The sequence below is a fragment of the Corythoichthys intestinalis genome, chromosome 8 (genome assembly GCF_030265065.1).
Source record: "Corythoichthys intestinalis isolate RoL2023-P3 chromosome 8, ASM3026506v1, whole genome shotgun sequence".
Lineage (NCBI taxonomy): Eukaryota > Metazoa > Chordata > Actinopteri > Syngnathiformes > Syngnathidae > Corythoichthys > Corythoichthys intestinalis.
In genome coordinates, this window is record NC_080402.1 from 15,689,577 (window position 1) to 15,704,259 (window position 14,683).

The window sequence follows — 14,683 nt, forward strand, 5'->3', positions numbered from 1 at the left end:
GACACCTTGTGGCGTATTTAAATCACGACCTTTCACAATTAAAGAGTGACAGGGTTTTTTTGTTTTTTTTAAAAGAGTGAAACGTGGAATTCCAGCACCGTGGCCATGTGACGTCACCGCCAAGCGACGTCAATAACAATGGCGACCTACTAGTTAAATAATTTTACAAATTTTATTGAATCAAAACATTAAGAGGGGTTTTATATCAAATTATTATAACTCGTACTAAGATTTAGCTTTTAAGAACTACATGTCTTTCTATCCGTGGTTCCCTTTAAAAAAGAAATAATAAAGCAGCACAAAAATGAGGATTTGGACAAATGTCTTTAAACTATGAATTGAATATGTGATTAGTTGTCAATTAATTTCATAATGGATTATCTGTCAATTGTTAAAAATTGTGAAAGCCATAGTAGCCCTAATTGCACTCTAAAGAAATCAATAACTAAGATGTACCAAGACCTGTGGTTTATTTATTATTATTATTCATTATTATGGACTTGTGGTTTACCTGTGGCACAATCACGAGCGGGAAACAAACACCAACTTTGCCTGATTGTCTTTTCATAATAAATACCCATTTGAAACGCCATTGTAGTGATATGATGTCATACTAAATCAATATCCTGAACTAAATTGTACAATTGCTAAAAAAATATATAATAAAAAAAGATAACATTTAAAGTTTTTCCTTTTTTAATTAAAAAAAAAAAAAAAAAAAAAAAAAAAAAGCAAAAATGTACAAATAAATAATAAAGAAAAAATTCTCCCTTTTGGTTTCATTAATTAAAATGTAAATAGATTTATATGAAATAATAAACAAGCAGCACAAAAATGAGGATTTGGACAAATGTCTGTAAACTATAAATTGAATATGTAATTAGTTGTCTATTTTATAACGGATTAGCTGTCAAATAGTCGATTAATTGTGAAAGCCCTAGTTGCCCTAATAGCACTCTAAAGGAATCCATAACTAAGATGTACCGGTACCAAGAACTGTGGTTTGGCACGATCACGAGACAAACACCAACCTTGCCTGATTGTCTTTTCATAATAAATAGCCATTTGATAAGCCATCGTAGTAATATGATCTCATACTCAATCAATATTCTGAACTAAATTGAACAATAGCTAAAAATGCACTTCCTGTTGCTGCTTACCTTGGAATGCCCGGTGGCAGAGCAGGAGGCACTCGTGCTGGTCTGGAGGGAATCAATGGAACGTTTGGTTCAAAACCGGACTGATTGAGCGGTGGGCCAGGTCGTGTAGGCACCGGTGGCGCGCCAAATGCTGGTGAGGGGTTCAGGGGCAGGGCCGGACCAGGTGCGGGACCCCTGACCGCCGGGGGTCGGTTTGGCGGGGGGACTGTTGCAGCAGTAGGGCGGATTCCTGCAGGAGGACTGCGATAGACTGCGTGTTAACTGTTTGCTCATGATAATCTTTCAACTGATATTAACTTTCAAACTAGTGAACTTATTATACATTCTGTTCACACTTTTTACCTTGATTCTTTGATCCAGGTGTCGTCTACTGGTGGAGGCACAGGGGTTGAAACAGTGGTGGTACTTATGTCCCCAATAATGACTAGAGATTCTTTCAAAGCATGGTACATTCTGAGCATCTCATCTCTCCTCTGAGCTTGCTCAACAGACTCCTCCATTAGGCTGCTCTGGTCCCCAGCTGAGTACAGGTAGGCCAGCAGCTCAGAGTGGATGAAGTCCTTTGCCTACAGGTCAAGAAGCGTTTTTATGTTGGAGGTAAAAATAATCTTAACGATAAAGCTGACCTAATGTTTGCTAACTTGGCAACTTAGCACCCGCAAACATTTTTAAGCTACTGAATGATTTCATTTGAATAAATATTTAGATGAATCAACATCTCAAAAATTAAGCATTCTCTTTTGTTACTTAATTTGTGCTTTAATTGACTTTATGCAAACACCCACACCCATATTTGGAGGGTATGCTAACTTCCTGCACTAGGGCTAGGCTAACACACATTTTTACACATTACATTTAAAAAATGTTCTGGATTTGGTTTGGAAGTGCGAAATAAAATAAATAAAATTATTTCGAGAAGTACTGCATTTTCTGTACTATAAGGCGCATCAGAGTATAAGGCGTACCTTAAATCAGTGTTCTAATATAAGGTGCACCGCATTATAAGGTGCAGTAGCAGTAGTCGTACTAGTCGTATTAGTAGTAACTGGGGTTGCGTTATGCATCCATTAGATGAAGCTGTGCTAAAGGGAATGTCATGTAATGAATAACCAATATTGATACATATACAGTAGTACCTCGACATACGATCGCTTCGACACACGATCGCTTCGACATCCGACCAAAAAATTGATTCGCCATTTGCTTCTACATCCGACAACATGCTCGAAATACGACGACATAACAGCGCCGCAGATGGCAGCACGGCCGATTTTCTTGTGACAGAAATCAGGTAGAGCACGCGAAACACGTCCGTCACATTAGAACCAGATTCGAAACATTATTACAGAAATTATTATTATTATTTTATGAATCTGGTTTTTATCAATAATTTATTTGTTTTGCTATGAGTAATTGCCATTTGTAACACTACCAAGCAGTATTTATTAAGGATTTAGTAGTTTTTTGGGCTGTGGAATGAATTAATGGAATTATAATTTATTCTTATGGGAAAATCCTGCTCAACATACGACCATTTAGACTTACAAACAAGGTCCTGAAACGAATTAACTTCGAATGTAGAGGTACCACTGTACAGTATAATGCACATCGGATTATAAAGCGCACTGTCGTATTTGAGAAAATTGAAGGCTTTTAGGTGTGCCTTAAAGTTCGGAAAAAGGTACACATTTACTCCCACCGCTGAGCAAAAACAAAACAAACTGGACTCAACAAATCTTGACAAGTGCCAATAAGTAAAGGGTAACCTACACTGTTAATCATGAGGTGCATAATGGTCTTGGGCATGAGGTCTCTAATGGACTTGTTGACAATGCTGATGTAGGAGTCCACAAGGTTGCGAATGGTTTCCACCTGTCGCTCCAATTGTGGGTCCATGGACACTGTGTCACCTGGAACCATGGCATCTTCATTGTCGGGCTGTAGAGAGGAAGGGAGACAGGCCAGGTGAAAAAGAAGAAATTGGCCATTATTTTAGTAGACAGCGGTGCTGCTTTCCAGCGTAAAAAAAAATAGCGCATCTTAAGTGTTGTAGAAGCACAACAATTTAGGGGATTTCGACAGACCACGCTATATTTAAGTGTATTTGTAAACCAAGGTCTATTCAAACTGTCACCACAATTTGGTCCAAAACCTCAAAATAGCCACAAAACTAACATACAAATTGATGTGTGTCTTCAAATATAAAGCAATGTTTTTACATCACATATTCCAACTGTTAATACCTGGTCTTTCTCAGGATAAACACCAGCTCTGAGGAACGAGGCTTTCCAGCTATCGACGTCCTCCTGAGTATCACAAGCCAGCTCGATCTGTCGCAAGTCTTTGTATACGTTCCTGTTTGGTGATATGACAGGAATGCAGTAGATGCACAAAAGGTCTAGTTCAGGGGTGCCCAAGTCCGGTCCTCGAGAGCCCCTATTCAGCTTGTTTTCCGTGTCTCCTGTTCATAGCAGCATGGCACTCACCTTTGCTCAGTGTTGAAAATGGCAAAGACATGCTTGCTGGACATAAATCCCTTCTCCACATCTCTTAGCTTCAAGTTGTCGAGAGGCAACATGTACTTTTTCTCCTTCTCCTGATAAATTACAAACATACAGCCATTGGTTATATTCATCAGGGGGTACTTCAGATTCTTTCCCATTGAAACAATTTTTTCTTTACAAAAGAACAAGAAAACAAAAACAAGAAAGTTATAAAGTTATCTCTCATCCCTGATGATTGAGTCACAGAACAAGTCATAATGTTCAACAAGGCAAATTCGAACATGTTTGTATGTGTGTGCATATGTGCATAAACCGCTTTGGATACCATGATGCTTTAGATCAGGGGTGTCAAACTCATATTGGTTCTCGGGACACATTCACGCCAATTAGATCTCAAATGGGCTGGACCAGTATATTTTTTAACAAATAGTAAGTTACACAAAACCATTCATTAATTTTCCCACCCATTTTACAAATAAATAAATGCACAACACATAAGATGTACAATATTAACAAAAATAAACATACCCACAATGCAATTTTAACACTATGTATTTTTGTATTTACATATGAGCCACTTACATACTATCTCAGTGAATCACAGACTACTTACTCCATCAATCCATTATCAGTTCATCTTATCCTCAAAAGAACATATGAAGAAATGATTTGCTTATATTGCTTTATAAACCACACAGCCATGGCAAATGACACACTACTTGTGAAGATTTGTTGCTGACTGCAGACACGAAATAATGCTTTTTCGCTCTCAGAGCAAAGTGCACATACTTGCTCACAAACCACAACCAAACAATTCCGGTCTTACTGCGCTTGTGTCTAATAAAAACATGTGATTCAGTACTAAGCAAGGGCGTAAGTTTGGTCTGAACAATGTTAGGGACGATATAAAAGCATAACCTACACGTAAACTTATTGCTGGGGCCGGGGACATACAGTTGTGGTCAAAAGTTTACATACACTTGTGAAGAACATAATGTCATGGCTCTCTTGAGTTTCCAGTTATTTCTACAACTCTGATTTTTCTCCGATAGAGTGATTGGAACAGATACTTCTTTGTCACAAAAAACATTCATGAAGTTTGGTTCTTTTATGACTTTATTATGGGTGAACAGAAAAAAGTGATCAAATCTGCTGCGTCAAAAATATACATACAGCAGCGCTAATATTTGGTAACATGTCCCTTGGCCATTTTCACTTCAATTAGGCGCTTTTGGTAGCCATCCACAAGCTTCTGGCAAGCTTCTGGTTGAATCTTTGACCACTCCTCTTGACAGAATTGGTGCAGTTCAGTTAAATTTGATGGCTTTCTGACATGGACTTGTTTCTTCAGCATTGTCCACAAGTTCTCAATGGGGTTTAAGTCAGGACTTTGGGAAGGCCATTCGAAAACCTTAATTCTAGCCTGATTTAGCCACTCCATTACCACTATTGATGTGTGTTTGGGGTCCTTGTCCTGTTGAAACACCCAACTGCGCCCAAGACCCAATCTTCGGGCTGATGACGTTAGGTTATCTTGAAGAATTTGAAGGTAATCCTCCTTCTTCATTATCCCATTTACTCTCTGTAAAGCACCAGTTCCATTGGCAGCAAAACAGCCACACAGCATAATACTACCACCACCGTGCTTGACGGTAGGCATGGTGTACTTGGGGTTAAAGGCCTCACCTTTTCTCCTCCAAACATATTGCTGCGCATTGTGGCCAAACAGCTCGATTTTTGTTTCGTCTGACCACAGAACTTTCCTCCAGAAGGTCTTATCTTTGTCCACGTGATCAGCAGCAAACTTCAGTCGAGCCTTAAGGTGCTGCTTTTGGAGCAAGGGCTTCCTTCTTGCACGGCAGCCTCTCAGTCCATGGAGATGCAAAACACGCTTGACTGTGGACACTGACACCTGTGTTCCAGCAGCTTCTAATTCTTGGCAGATCTGCTTTTTGGTGATTCTCGGTTGAATCTTCACCCTCCTGACCATTTTTCTCTCAGCAGCAGGTGATAGCTTGCGTTTTCTTCCTGATCATGGCAGTGACAAAACAGTGTCATGCACTTTATACTTACAAACAATTGTTTGCACTGTTGCTCTTGGGACCTGCAGCTGCTTTGAAATGGCTCCAAGTGACTTTCCAGACTTGTTCAAGTCAATGATTCGCTTTTTCAGATCCATGTATGTATATTTTTGACCCAGCAGATTTGATCACTTTTTCTGTTAACCCATAATAAAGTCATAAAAGAACCAAACTTCATGAATGTTTTTTGTGACAAAGAAGTACCTGTTCCAATCACTCTATCGGAGAAAAATCAGAGTTGTAGAAATAACTGGAAACTCAAGAGAGCCGTGACATTATGTTCTTCACAAGTGTATGTAAACTTTTGACCACAACTGTAAATAGGACCAAACAGATTGGGTGAACGGGGGTCAGGGCTACATTTCTCATGAATATGAATCTAATTAATTGATAGGTGAAATGATCAATGCAAAATCAATCTGTATTGACTTGTACTAACTTTCCTGTGTATTGGTTCAGATAAGACACCATTCGGTTCAAACCTTTGCTTCCAAAAACTACTAAAGAAAAGAAACATTTTGAAAACTTCCAGAATAAATGTCTGGATTTTATGAGCCAATTTAAATTGCAATATTTGAACATAAGTCAAAGTAGTCGGCCAAAAAATTTATTGAAGTACAAAAAAAAGTATTCGGTGAAAAGAATACTCAAGTAATGAGTAACAGTGTGAGTAACTGCTCATATTTTTGTCGGTTTTTTTTCTTTTTTTTTTTTTTAAACAATGGTATTTTTTCTGAGCACAAAGTTATCTATATGAACTGTTGTTATAATGATACAGTACAATAACCCATTACATAACCACATTAAGCCAAAGAAATATAAAAAAATAAATATAAATCACTGAATTCCGCCGAGAGGAAAAAAATTTACATAAATGAACCATTATCCGTCCAAAGAGCATGAGTGTCCTCTGGTGGAGAAAATAGTTCTTAGTTTGAATAGTAAAGATATCCTTCATTATTACTATTTTGAAATTAAAGGATAACAACTCCGGTTTTCCGTGGTCAATTGGTGCAAAAAAAAACTGGGAGAGAGGTTAAAATCCGCCTTTTCAAGTCATGTTGGGGACAGCGCTCTGTATCAAATACTTCATTTTTTACGGTGCTTTATAGACGCCACGTGATTGAACAGGCTGGCGTGAAGATGGAACCGCAAGCTTGCGTCTGATTGGCATAATGGAGTCATGTGATTATTGTTGCGACGTCTCATTGGTGAAATCTGTAGAGCTACTCTTAGCATCACTGGCTAAAAATAAAGCTAATATGTAGAATAAAGAGGAAACATTTAATGACTCTTGTGTAGCCCAAAGTAGCGAAATAAGTGTTTCTTCTTCACAAATCTACTTAAAGTAAAAAGTAGGGTTGTTCCGATCATGTTTTTTTGCTTCTGATCTGATCCCGATCGTTTTAGCTTGAGTATCTGCCGATCCCGATATTTCCCAATCCGATTGCTTTTTTTTTTGCTCCCGATTCAATTCCAATCATTCCCGATAATTTTTCCCGATCATATACATTTTGGCAATGCATTAAGAAAAAAATGAATAAAACTCGGACGAATATATACATTCAACATACAGTACATAAATACTGTATTTGTTTATTATGACAATAAATCCTCAAGATGGCAATTATATTAGTAACATTCTTTCTGTGAGAGGGCTCTACGGATAGAAAGACTTGTGACTTTGTATATTGTGACTAAATATTGCCATCCAGTGTATTTGTTGAGCTTTCAGTAAATGATACTGCAGCCATTCAACCCAAATGCATGATGGGAAGTGGAACCATGACTGTGCGTAGTGCTACCAATTGGTATATCTTCTCTGAGTTGGCAAATAACATAAGGTGTTAAGAAAAAGATCAATTGCTACCTTTCTTCTCCACATTGCTCCCCATGATATTTCTAATCGTAGGGAGAGGGATTGCAAGGCTTTAGCCTATTAAAAAAAGGCTGCCAAAATTCACTCTACTCATTTAACGCTGCCTTTTATCTCTCTATATGGGTAAAATGGCGCCATTACAGATTGAGCGCGACAATGCGTGAGTGGGTCGTGCAACGCATGCATTAATTGCGTTAAATATTTAACGTGATACATTTTTAAAACATTAATTACCGCCATTATCGGGATAAATTTGATAACCCTACCTTAAGCCTAAACTAAAGATTCTGGATAAGTGTAACATATTATGTCTGTAACGTTAAATACAATTAGAAAACGATTAATTCAAAAACTGCGTTTTTGGGATATAAAAAAATAGCTAATATCGTACAACAGTAGGATGGAAATTTTTAGTGGTTTTAAAACCGTGACGTTTTCATACCACGGTAAACCTTGAAACTGGTAATCGGCACATGCCTACTTGACAGGCAATCCCATAGGCCAGATTGGACCTCGTGGTAGGCTGTTTTCTGGCCACAGGCCATAGGTTTGACACCCCTGGTTTAGATAAAGCTTCTACTTAAATGCACACTATTCACCATTTCCTTACCTCCTCATCTTTGTACCAGGACAGGGACTCGGCAGTGAGGACAAACCAGTAGTCCTTGGAGCCTCCCTTCATAATGCTAATGTTGATTGTCAACCAGCCTCGACGGATAACCTGCACACGAGACACAAACACTAATCAACACAAACTCTGACAAATAAATAAATAAATGAAAAACACCCAACCATAAAATAAAACAATCCTGAGAAAACAAGTGCAATTTACCCACACGGAATATAAAATCCACATGCATGAAAGACGACATCACTCTTCCTGTCAGACTCAGTCACATGATAAAACAGATTAAATTTGTACACTAGTGTGTGTAATGGTATTATGGAAATGGAGGCTGTTTTTATGTCTATATAGTTACAGTATACAGTATTTTTGCTCTTTGGAGTATAATAAAGTGGTTTTTAATGCTCAACAATTAAATGTGCATCAGGTGTATAATAGAGAATAGGATAGGAAAGCCTTTATTGTCATTGTACAGAGTACAAGATTTAAAGGTTCGCCGTAACGTGCACCACATAAAACAAAAGCAAAAGTACAATAAGGCTAATATTAAAACACAGGTTACAGTGTACACAGATTGGGAATAAAGTGAATAAGTGACTGGCAGCAAGCGGTGATGTAGTGGTAATATAATAGTGCGTATATGACAATTTACAGAACTCAGACAAGGAGGCAGATGACTGACTTCATTTGATGACAATTTGTGCATTAGTATTGATGTAACAGTGCAAAAGTGCTATAATGTAACTGACCAAATATTGAATATGCAGCACCCAGATTACACAGTACCCAAATTTAGACAGATGTCTGAGAACATATTACATAGCATGTGACAATGTTGTGGCATTAGCACTGCAATGACAGGGACATTTCACTGCAAACCTGAGTTGAGTATGGTGATAATATCATTTCAAAGAATGTACACAGAAGCAGAGACATGCGTTAATAGAAGTCAACATAAGATAGGTACGACGGGCTACAGTAATTGAGCAAGATATTAAAAACTTATCAAATGAGCAATTACCTGGTTAGGCATGACTCGTTTCTTTGTTGCATTTGCAGCCGTCCTCTGCTGGGCACTGAAAAATTAGGAGTTTTGCTTAACTAACCAATCCACAATGTGCAATATTATGTATTTTCCCAATGTGGTTAATTATAATGTAACAATGTAAATAAATGGTGTTTCAGAATCAATAAATATTTTTCCTCATGCTCTCCTTATTCTTCTTTACAGTATTTATCATTTACAGTATGTGTGAGAAGGGTGTAGGATTATGTATTAAATTCAGCACTGAAGATGGCAACATCTCTTTGTGATGGATTGCATTACAGTGAGCTTGTAGAATTAATTAAGTGGCTTCTGAGTGTATTTTCTTATTATATCTGTAAAAGCAATTAAAGAGGATCATTCTTTAATCCATCATTGTTATTGTGCATGATGGATCTTTTTTGAGCAATCAAAAAAAATGAAACCTTTGTTGTTTCTATATTGAACCACAAATAATATCTTACTTGGCAAACCCAATGAAGTCCTCATGGTTCGTGTTAATGTAGGATAGTTCAATGTCAATTAACAGGAGCACCTGATTGAACAAACATGAAATCATTATTAATATTTCTATTTTTATTATTATGATTGTTTTAATACACAGCTATTACATGGTCAAACCTGGTCTTTAGTCTTGCTGTCCCTCTCTCTTATGTAGGTGGTGACAATTCGCTCAGTCTCTTCTCGAAGGCGAGGATATGATCCCAGCTATAGATAACACAAATAGCAAACACTGCTGCAGGTACTGCTATGCTACATAATAGACAAAAGAGTGAGCAAGTATGAACATAGGAACACTAGAACAAGCTCCACACTAACATAAAATTTGATGGAGCATTATATCTAAATGCATAAAGAGAGTAAGAGTAAGTCATGCAAAGTAACAATGGTACCTCCAGGTTTGACCATTTTCTTTTGTTCGTCGGCCAACTCAAATCATTTTCCTTTGAAATGAAATCTATTGGGAATTGATTTCCAAATTTACCTGGAATGGATTGTGTCAGCCTTGGAGGTGCCACTGCATCATCATCATTCAGTTAGTACTTGAAAGGAATAATGCAAAGAGCTGTAGTGAGAATGGTCTGAGGAACGAAGAATACTTTAGAATAGCGTACCGCACGAATGCTATTTTTAGACCGTGACGTCGCCATCGTAACACGGAAGTGGGAATTATATACACACCCTCGCATACAGTCCATTATATTTCTGTTTGTTTTCTCCAATAATCTTTCAAAAATGAACATACCAATCAAACACTGCTGCTATGGAAATTGTAAAAACGACTCTAGACATTACGACATGTGAAGGATGGTTTTTTCATACGTTTCCCGAAAGCAAAAACTCGATGGAAATATGTGAATAACGGATCAACTTGCGCGGCCGTCCAAAAGACCTGTTTAACGCCAGCAAGGTGACGCCATTCACATTTCATATGCAGTAAACATTTTGTTGGGAGCCTCTTCGTTCTGTATTTTTTAGCGTGGCGTTTTGCCGTGCTGCTTCTGTCTGACAATGAATGACCTGAAACAAATCAAAATGGTATCTGACTGCCACTGTTATCTTTTCTGTTGTACAAAACAACTTTGGTAAGATTTGTTATTAATGAAAAAATTAAAAGTGTTCGTTGGCTGTAACTGAGAAGCATTTGCGATCGTTACACAAAAATAGCAACGTAAATTACCCCCAAGAACGGTCAGAGACTGAAGACAACCAGAGGATATAATATACAGTATAAGAAAGACAGGGCATATGGTGGTATAAGATCGCTTATTGAAACAGGAGAACGTCATTGTCAGTGACGTAAGGAAAAAAGGTATGGATCGGGTCGGCTCTTTTTCAGCCCTCGACACTCAAGCAATCTCTTTAACTGAACATTTGTATGTTCTTCCACATCTTTATAAGTGAATTTGGCACCAGGGACATCATTTTCCGACAGAATTGGTAGGTTTAGCTCAGTAAGTATCTCGTTCGTACACTATTTACATGCATCTAGCATGAGGGAAAAACGTGAGCGTGTCCCCCCCTTAGCAACATTGCTAACAACAGTTGCTAACATCATGAATATTAATTAGGGAAGTGATGTGTAGCGTGCGGTACGCTATTACTCTGCTGTCCAGGTTTAATTTTATAAGTTGTGACAATTCTTAATAAGTCAAGGGGATTGGTTTATAAGTGAGTAAGGGTAGTTAAATCACTGCTCTTTTAGTGTTGATAAGGGGTGTTGATGAGGGGAAGAGGGCTGGTGAAGGTCCAGGATCAGAGGGGCTCTTAAATTTAAAGAGGGATTCACAGGATGAGATGGGTGCTGAGTGAAGCCTGTAACCATTAACAGCAATAGACAGCAACACATTAGTTTCTCCTTTGCATTGTTCTATTTCGGATTGTTGTCTGTGTCACCATCTCTCTAGTTTTCCTGTTTACCTTTTCAGTGCACTTCCTGATCAGGGTGACAAGTTCGGTGACAACGAGGTCGACACATTTCAGACAGGGGTCTTTCAGCTTAATGATCTGCTTTTTCACTATGGCTTCAAACGCCAAGTCTGGAGTGAACAGGCCTGTCCTGTGGTGATGTATCATAGCAGTTGGACAATTAATGGAAGCTGAGGTCGCGTAGCATTGGTTAGAAAATTGGCAAAGAAGAGTAGAAGAGAAGGGAAAGCCCATGGTTGAGGAGTAGATTGTGATGCTATTGAGGATGACTATAACGATAAGGAGAAAAAGGAGCAATTTAGTTAGTTTTGCTTACTGTTTTGAACAAATTCAACAAGCTGCAGGTTTGAAAAAATAGGGTGTACACCTTGATTGATTGATTATTCAATAAATCAAGGAAGTTTTGTCCAAATAGTGTATTTAACAATGAAGAAAGTATGCAAATTTCCTTTAGACTTATAGAGCAGTGTTTTTCAACTGGTGTACCGTGGCACACTATTTTGCCGTAAGATATCGTCAGGTGTGCCGCGAGAAATCATCCAATATCTCTTTATAAAATTATAAATATATTATATTGCAGTCCGCAACAATGTCAACCCCACCACGTCTACTGTACATCATTTGATTAGACTCGTCAAGTGTCGATATACAAGGAGGTGTCCTATACATTTTATCCATTTGTGACGACCTGTGTTTTATTCCAAAACATTGTCGAGGACAGCAAGGTGGCTGATCGCTAGAAATCCGAGCAGTTTTTGAACACAACACGAGCAGCTATCCAACAGCGTCATGGTTCCAAGCAAGCCTAAACGTCATCTCTAAATGAAACACCCATCGCTTCAAAACAAGTCGATGGACTACTTTGTTCGCATTAGTGAAGACATAGAGAAGCAGGCAACTTTTTTGAGAAAAACTACAAAGTTGAATAAGAAAGCCCTCAAAGCCTTGTTGCTGAACTTGTTGCTAAATCCAAAAAGTCCCACAATGCGGCAGAGATATTAATACAACATGCCTGCAAAGTCATTGTCAGCGAGATGCTTGGCCCTGATGCGGTTAAAGACATTGCTAAAGTCCCACTGTCTGATAATTCTGAGTTTTTCAAGCCTAACTGTTCTAAAAAAAAAAAAAAAAAAAAAAAAAAAACAGAGACCGAAAGCTGTTGAAGAACATTCCTACCAGGATATCTGCTTAGTGTTCATCTAAATAGGTTCAAGTTTCCCACTGAGTAAGTATACACACTGAAGATACACGATAATATCGGATACCGATAATTATCGGCTGATAATGGCAATTATGACGTCAGACAGATAATCCATTTAAAAAATTCAACCGATAATGCAATCCGATAATTATATACTTGATTTAGCCTCCAAATGTGCACAACCAACTCAGCACCGCCGCCTCCCCTCTCTGAAGCGCCTGAGGGAGGAGGGGTTGAGGAGGCAGAGTTACACAACAGAGGCAGTTGGAGTGGAGCTCATGGCTCATTTTTCCGTATGTGAAAATAACGACGCTCTCGCCATCTGCAAAACATGCACTGCATAAGTTCCACGAGGCGGAAGAAAGCGTCCTCATTCAACATAAACCCGATCAGCCATTTAAACCTGCATCACAAAGATTTTTGGAACGAACACGAGGCTGCTGCGAATACTATTGCTAATGTAAACAGACGAAGCTAAATTACTGGGCTTGTGTCGACGGAGAAACGCTGCGGGGAGCAGAACCAGGCCCCGAATATGCTGTGGCGAGCCGGCCGGGGCGGGCGTATATCCGGTACGAATGTAGCTGCCACTCCGGTTTAATTAATCGAGCAGCACGGCCAAACAGAGGCTAGCGCGGGTGCTAATTTGGCGGCTGGACGAACTGAAGGGCACAGGCGGGAGGAGATCAGTAATGCATTAAATATGTAAAATAATGAGCGGCCAGATGACTTTGTAACGCTGCCTTTATTTTCGGCTTAGCAAAATTCAGGCACAATACAGCGCGCACGGGGAAGCGAGCTCCAACTATGGCCTACTAGTACTGCCGTGTATCATCTTAGCTGCCGTAAAGCAAGTGCCGTGAATGCCGCAAATGTAAACAAAGCGCTGCCATGACACAGTAGGGCTGGGCGATATGGCCTTAAGCACGTATCGCGATAAATTGAGCAGATTTACCTCGATAACGATAAATTCGCCCAAGCGGACTGTTATATAATTTGAAAATCTGAATCAATGCATGAAATACAGATTAACCCTTTCTTGTTGATTTATTTACCAGCTTCCAATTTAATATGTTTAACAATCGTACATGCAGTCTAAACATTAAGTATACTTAAAAATTATTGTAAACAATAAGAATTCAAGTATGAACATTTATAACAGCTTGCATGGCTTGAACAATGTACATTGCCAAAATCAATATGCCTGTGCAAACATGTCATTGTAATACAAATGACTTATAGCTTGAACAGTACACTTCAAAAAGACAACTTATTGTTAATCGCTGCCGTGACATATTTACTTAACACAAGTGTTTACTTCAAGGTTTTTTTTTTTTTCCCAGTGCATTTTTTAATACATGCAAGCACGCATGAACCCACACACAGACACACACACACATTAAAGCTGCATTGATCTAATGACACAGAATTAAGCACATACAGAAAAATAGCTGGGGCTATTAAACAGTCATATTAAAATTTTCACTGTTGGATTGTACTTTATGCTGAATGCTTTACTATCACAACAGCCATCAGAAATCACACATAGACAGAGATACACAATAACGTGACATACTAATTGCTAGATGCAGTCCGTGCCCAATCCATTCATTAAGTTCAGCTGTTTCGCGAAGGTTAGAGCCGCTATCCGACTCCGTTTATTTGTAGCGTTAGCTGCTAGCGTTAGCCACTAGCGTTAGCTACTAGCGTTAGCCTGTGGCTTGGCTACTAGTTGAAAGCATCCTCTTTGTAAATCGT

General features: G+C 38.6%; 1 protein-coding gene across 5 annotated transcripts in view; it reads right to left on the reverse strand.

Moving 5' to 3' along the window:
* LOC130919953 (dynamin-2-like) overlaps positions 1 to 14,683 on the reverse strand; it is a 40,630-nt gene that overhangs the window by 6,887 nt on the left and 19,060 nt on the right. For 3 of the 5 annotated variants that reach the window (XM_057842629.1, XM_057842627.1, XM_057842625.1), the window contains exons 11-19: positions 9,916 to 10,002; positions 9,759 to 9,829; positions 9,271 to 9,325; positions 8,235 to 8,345; positions 3,647 to 3,756; positions 3,404 to 3,515; positions 2,931 to 3,098; positions 1,503 to 1,726; positions 1,161 to 1,400 (exon numbers count right to left, since the gene is read on the reverse strand). In XM_057842629.1, coding sequence (XP_057698612.1) covers positions 1,161 to 1,400; positions 1,503 to 1,726; positions 2,931 to 3,098; positions 3,404 to 3,515; positions 3,647 to 3,756; positions 8,235 to 8,345; positions 9,271 to 9,325; positions 9,759 to 9,829; positions 9,916 to 10,002 — 1,178 coding nt within the window. Of the gene's footprint in view, positions 1 to 1,160; positions 1,401 to 1,502; positions 1,727 to 2,930; positions 3,099 to 3,403; positions 3,516 to 3,646; positions 3,757 to 8,234; positions 8,346 to 9,270; positions 9,326 to 9,758; positions 9,830 to 9,915; positions 10,003 to 11,715; positions 11,855 to 14,683 lie in introns of all 5 variants that reach the window. The other 2 variants (XM_057842628.1, XM_057842626.1) reach the window with 1 other exon arrangement.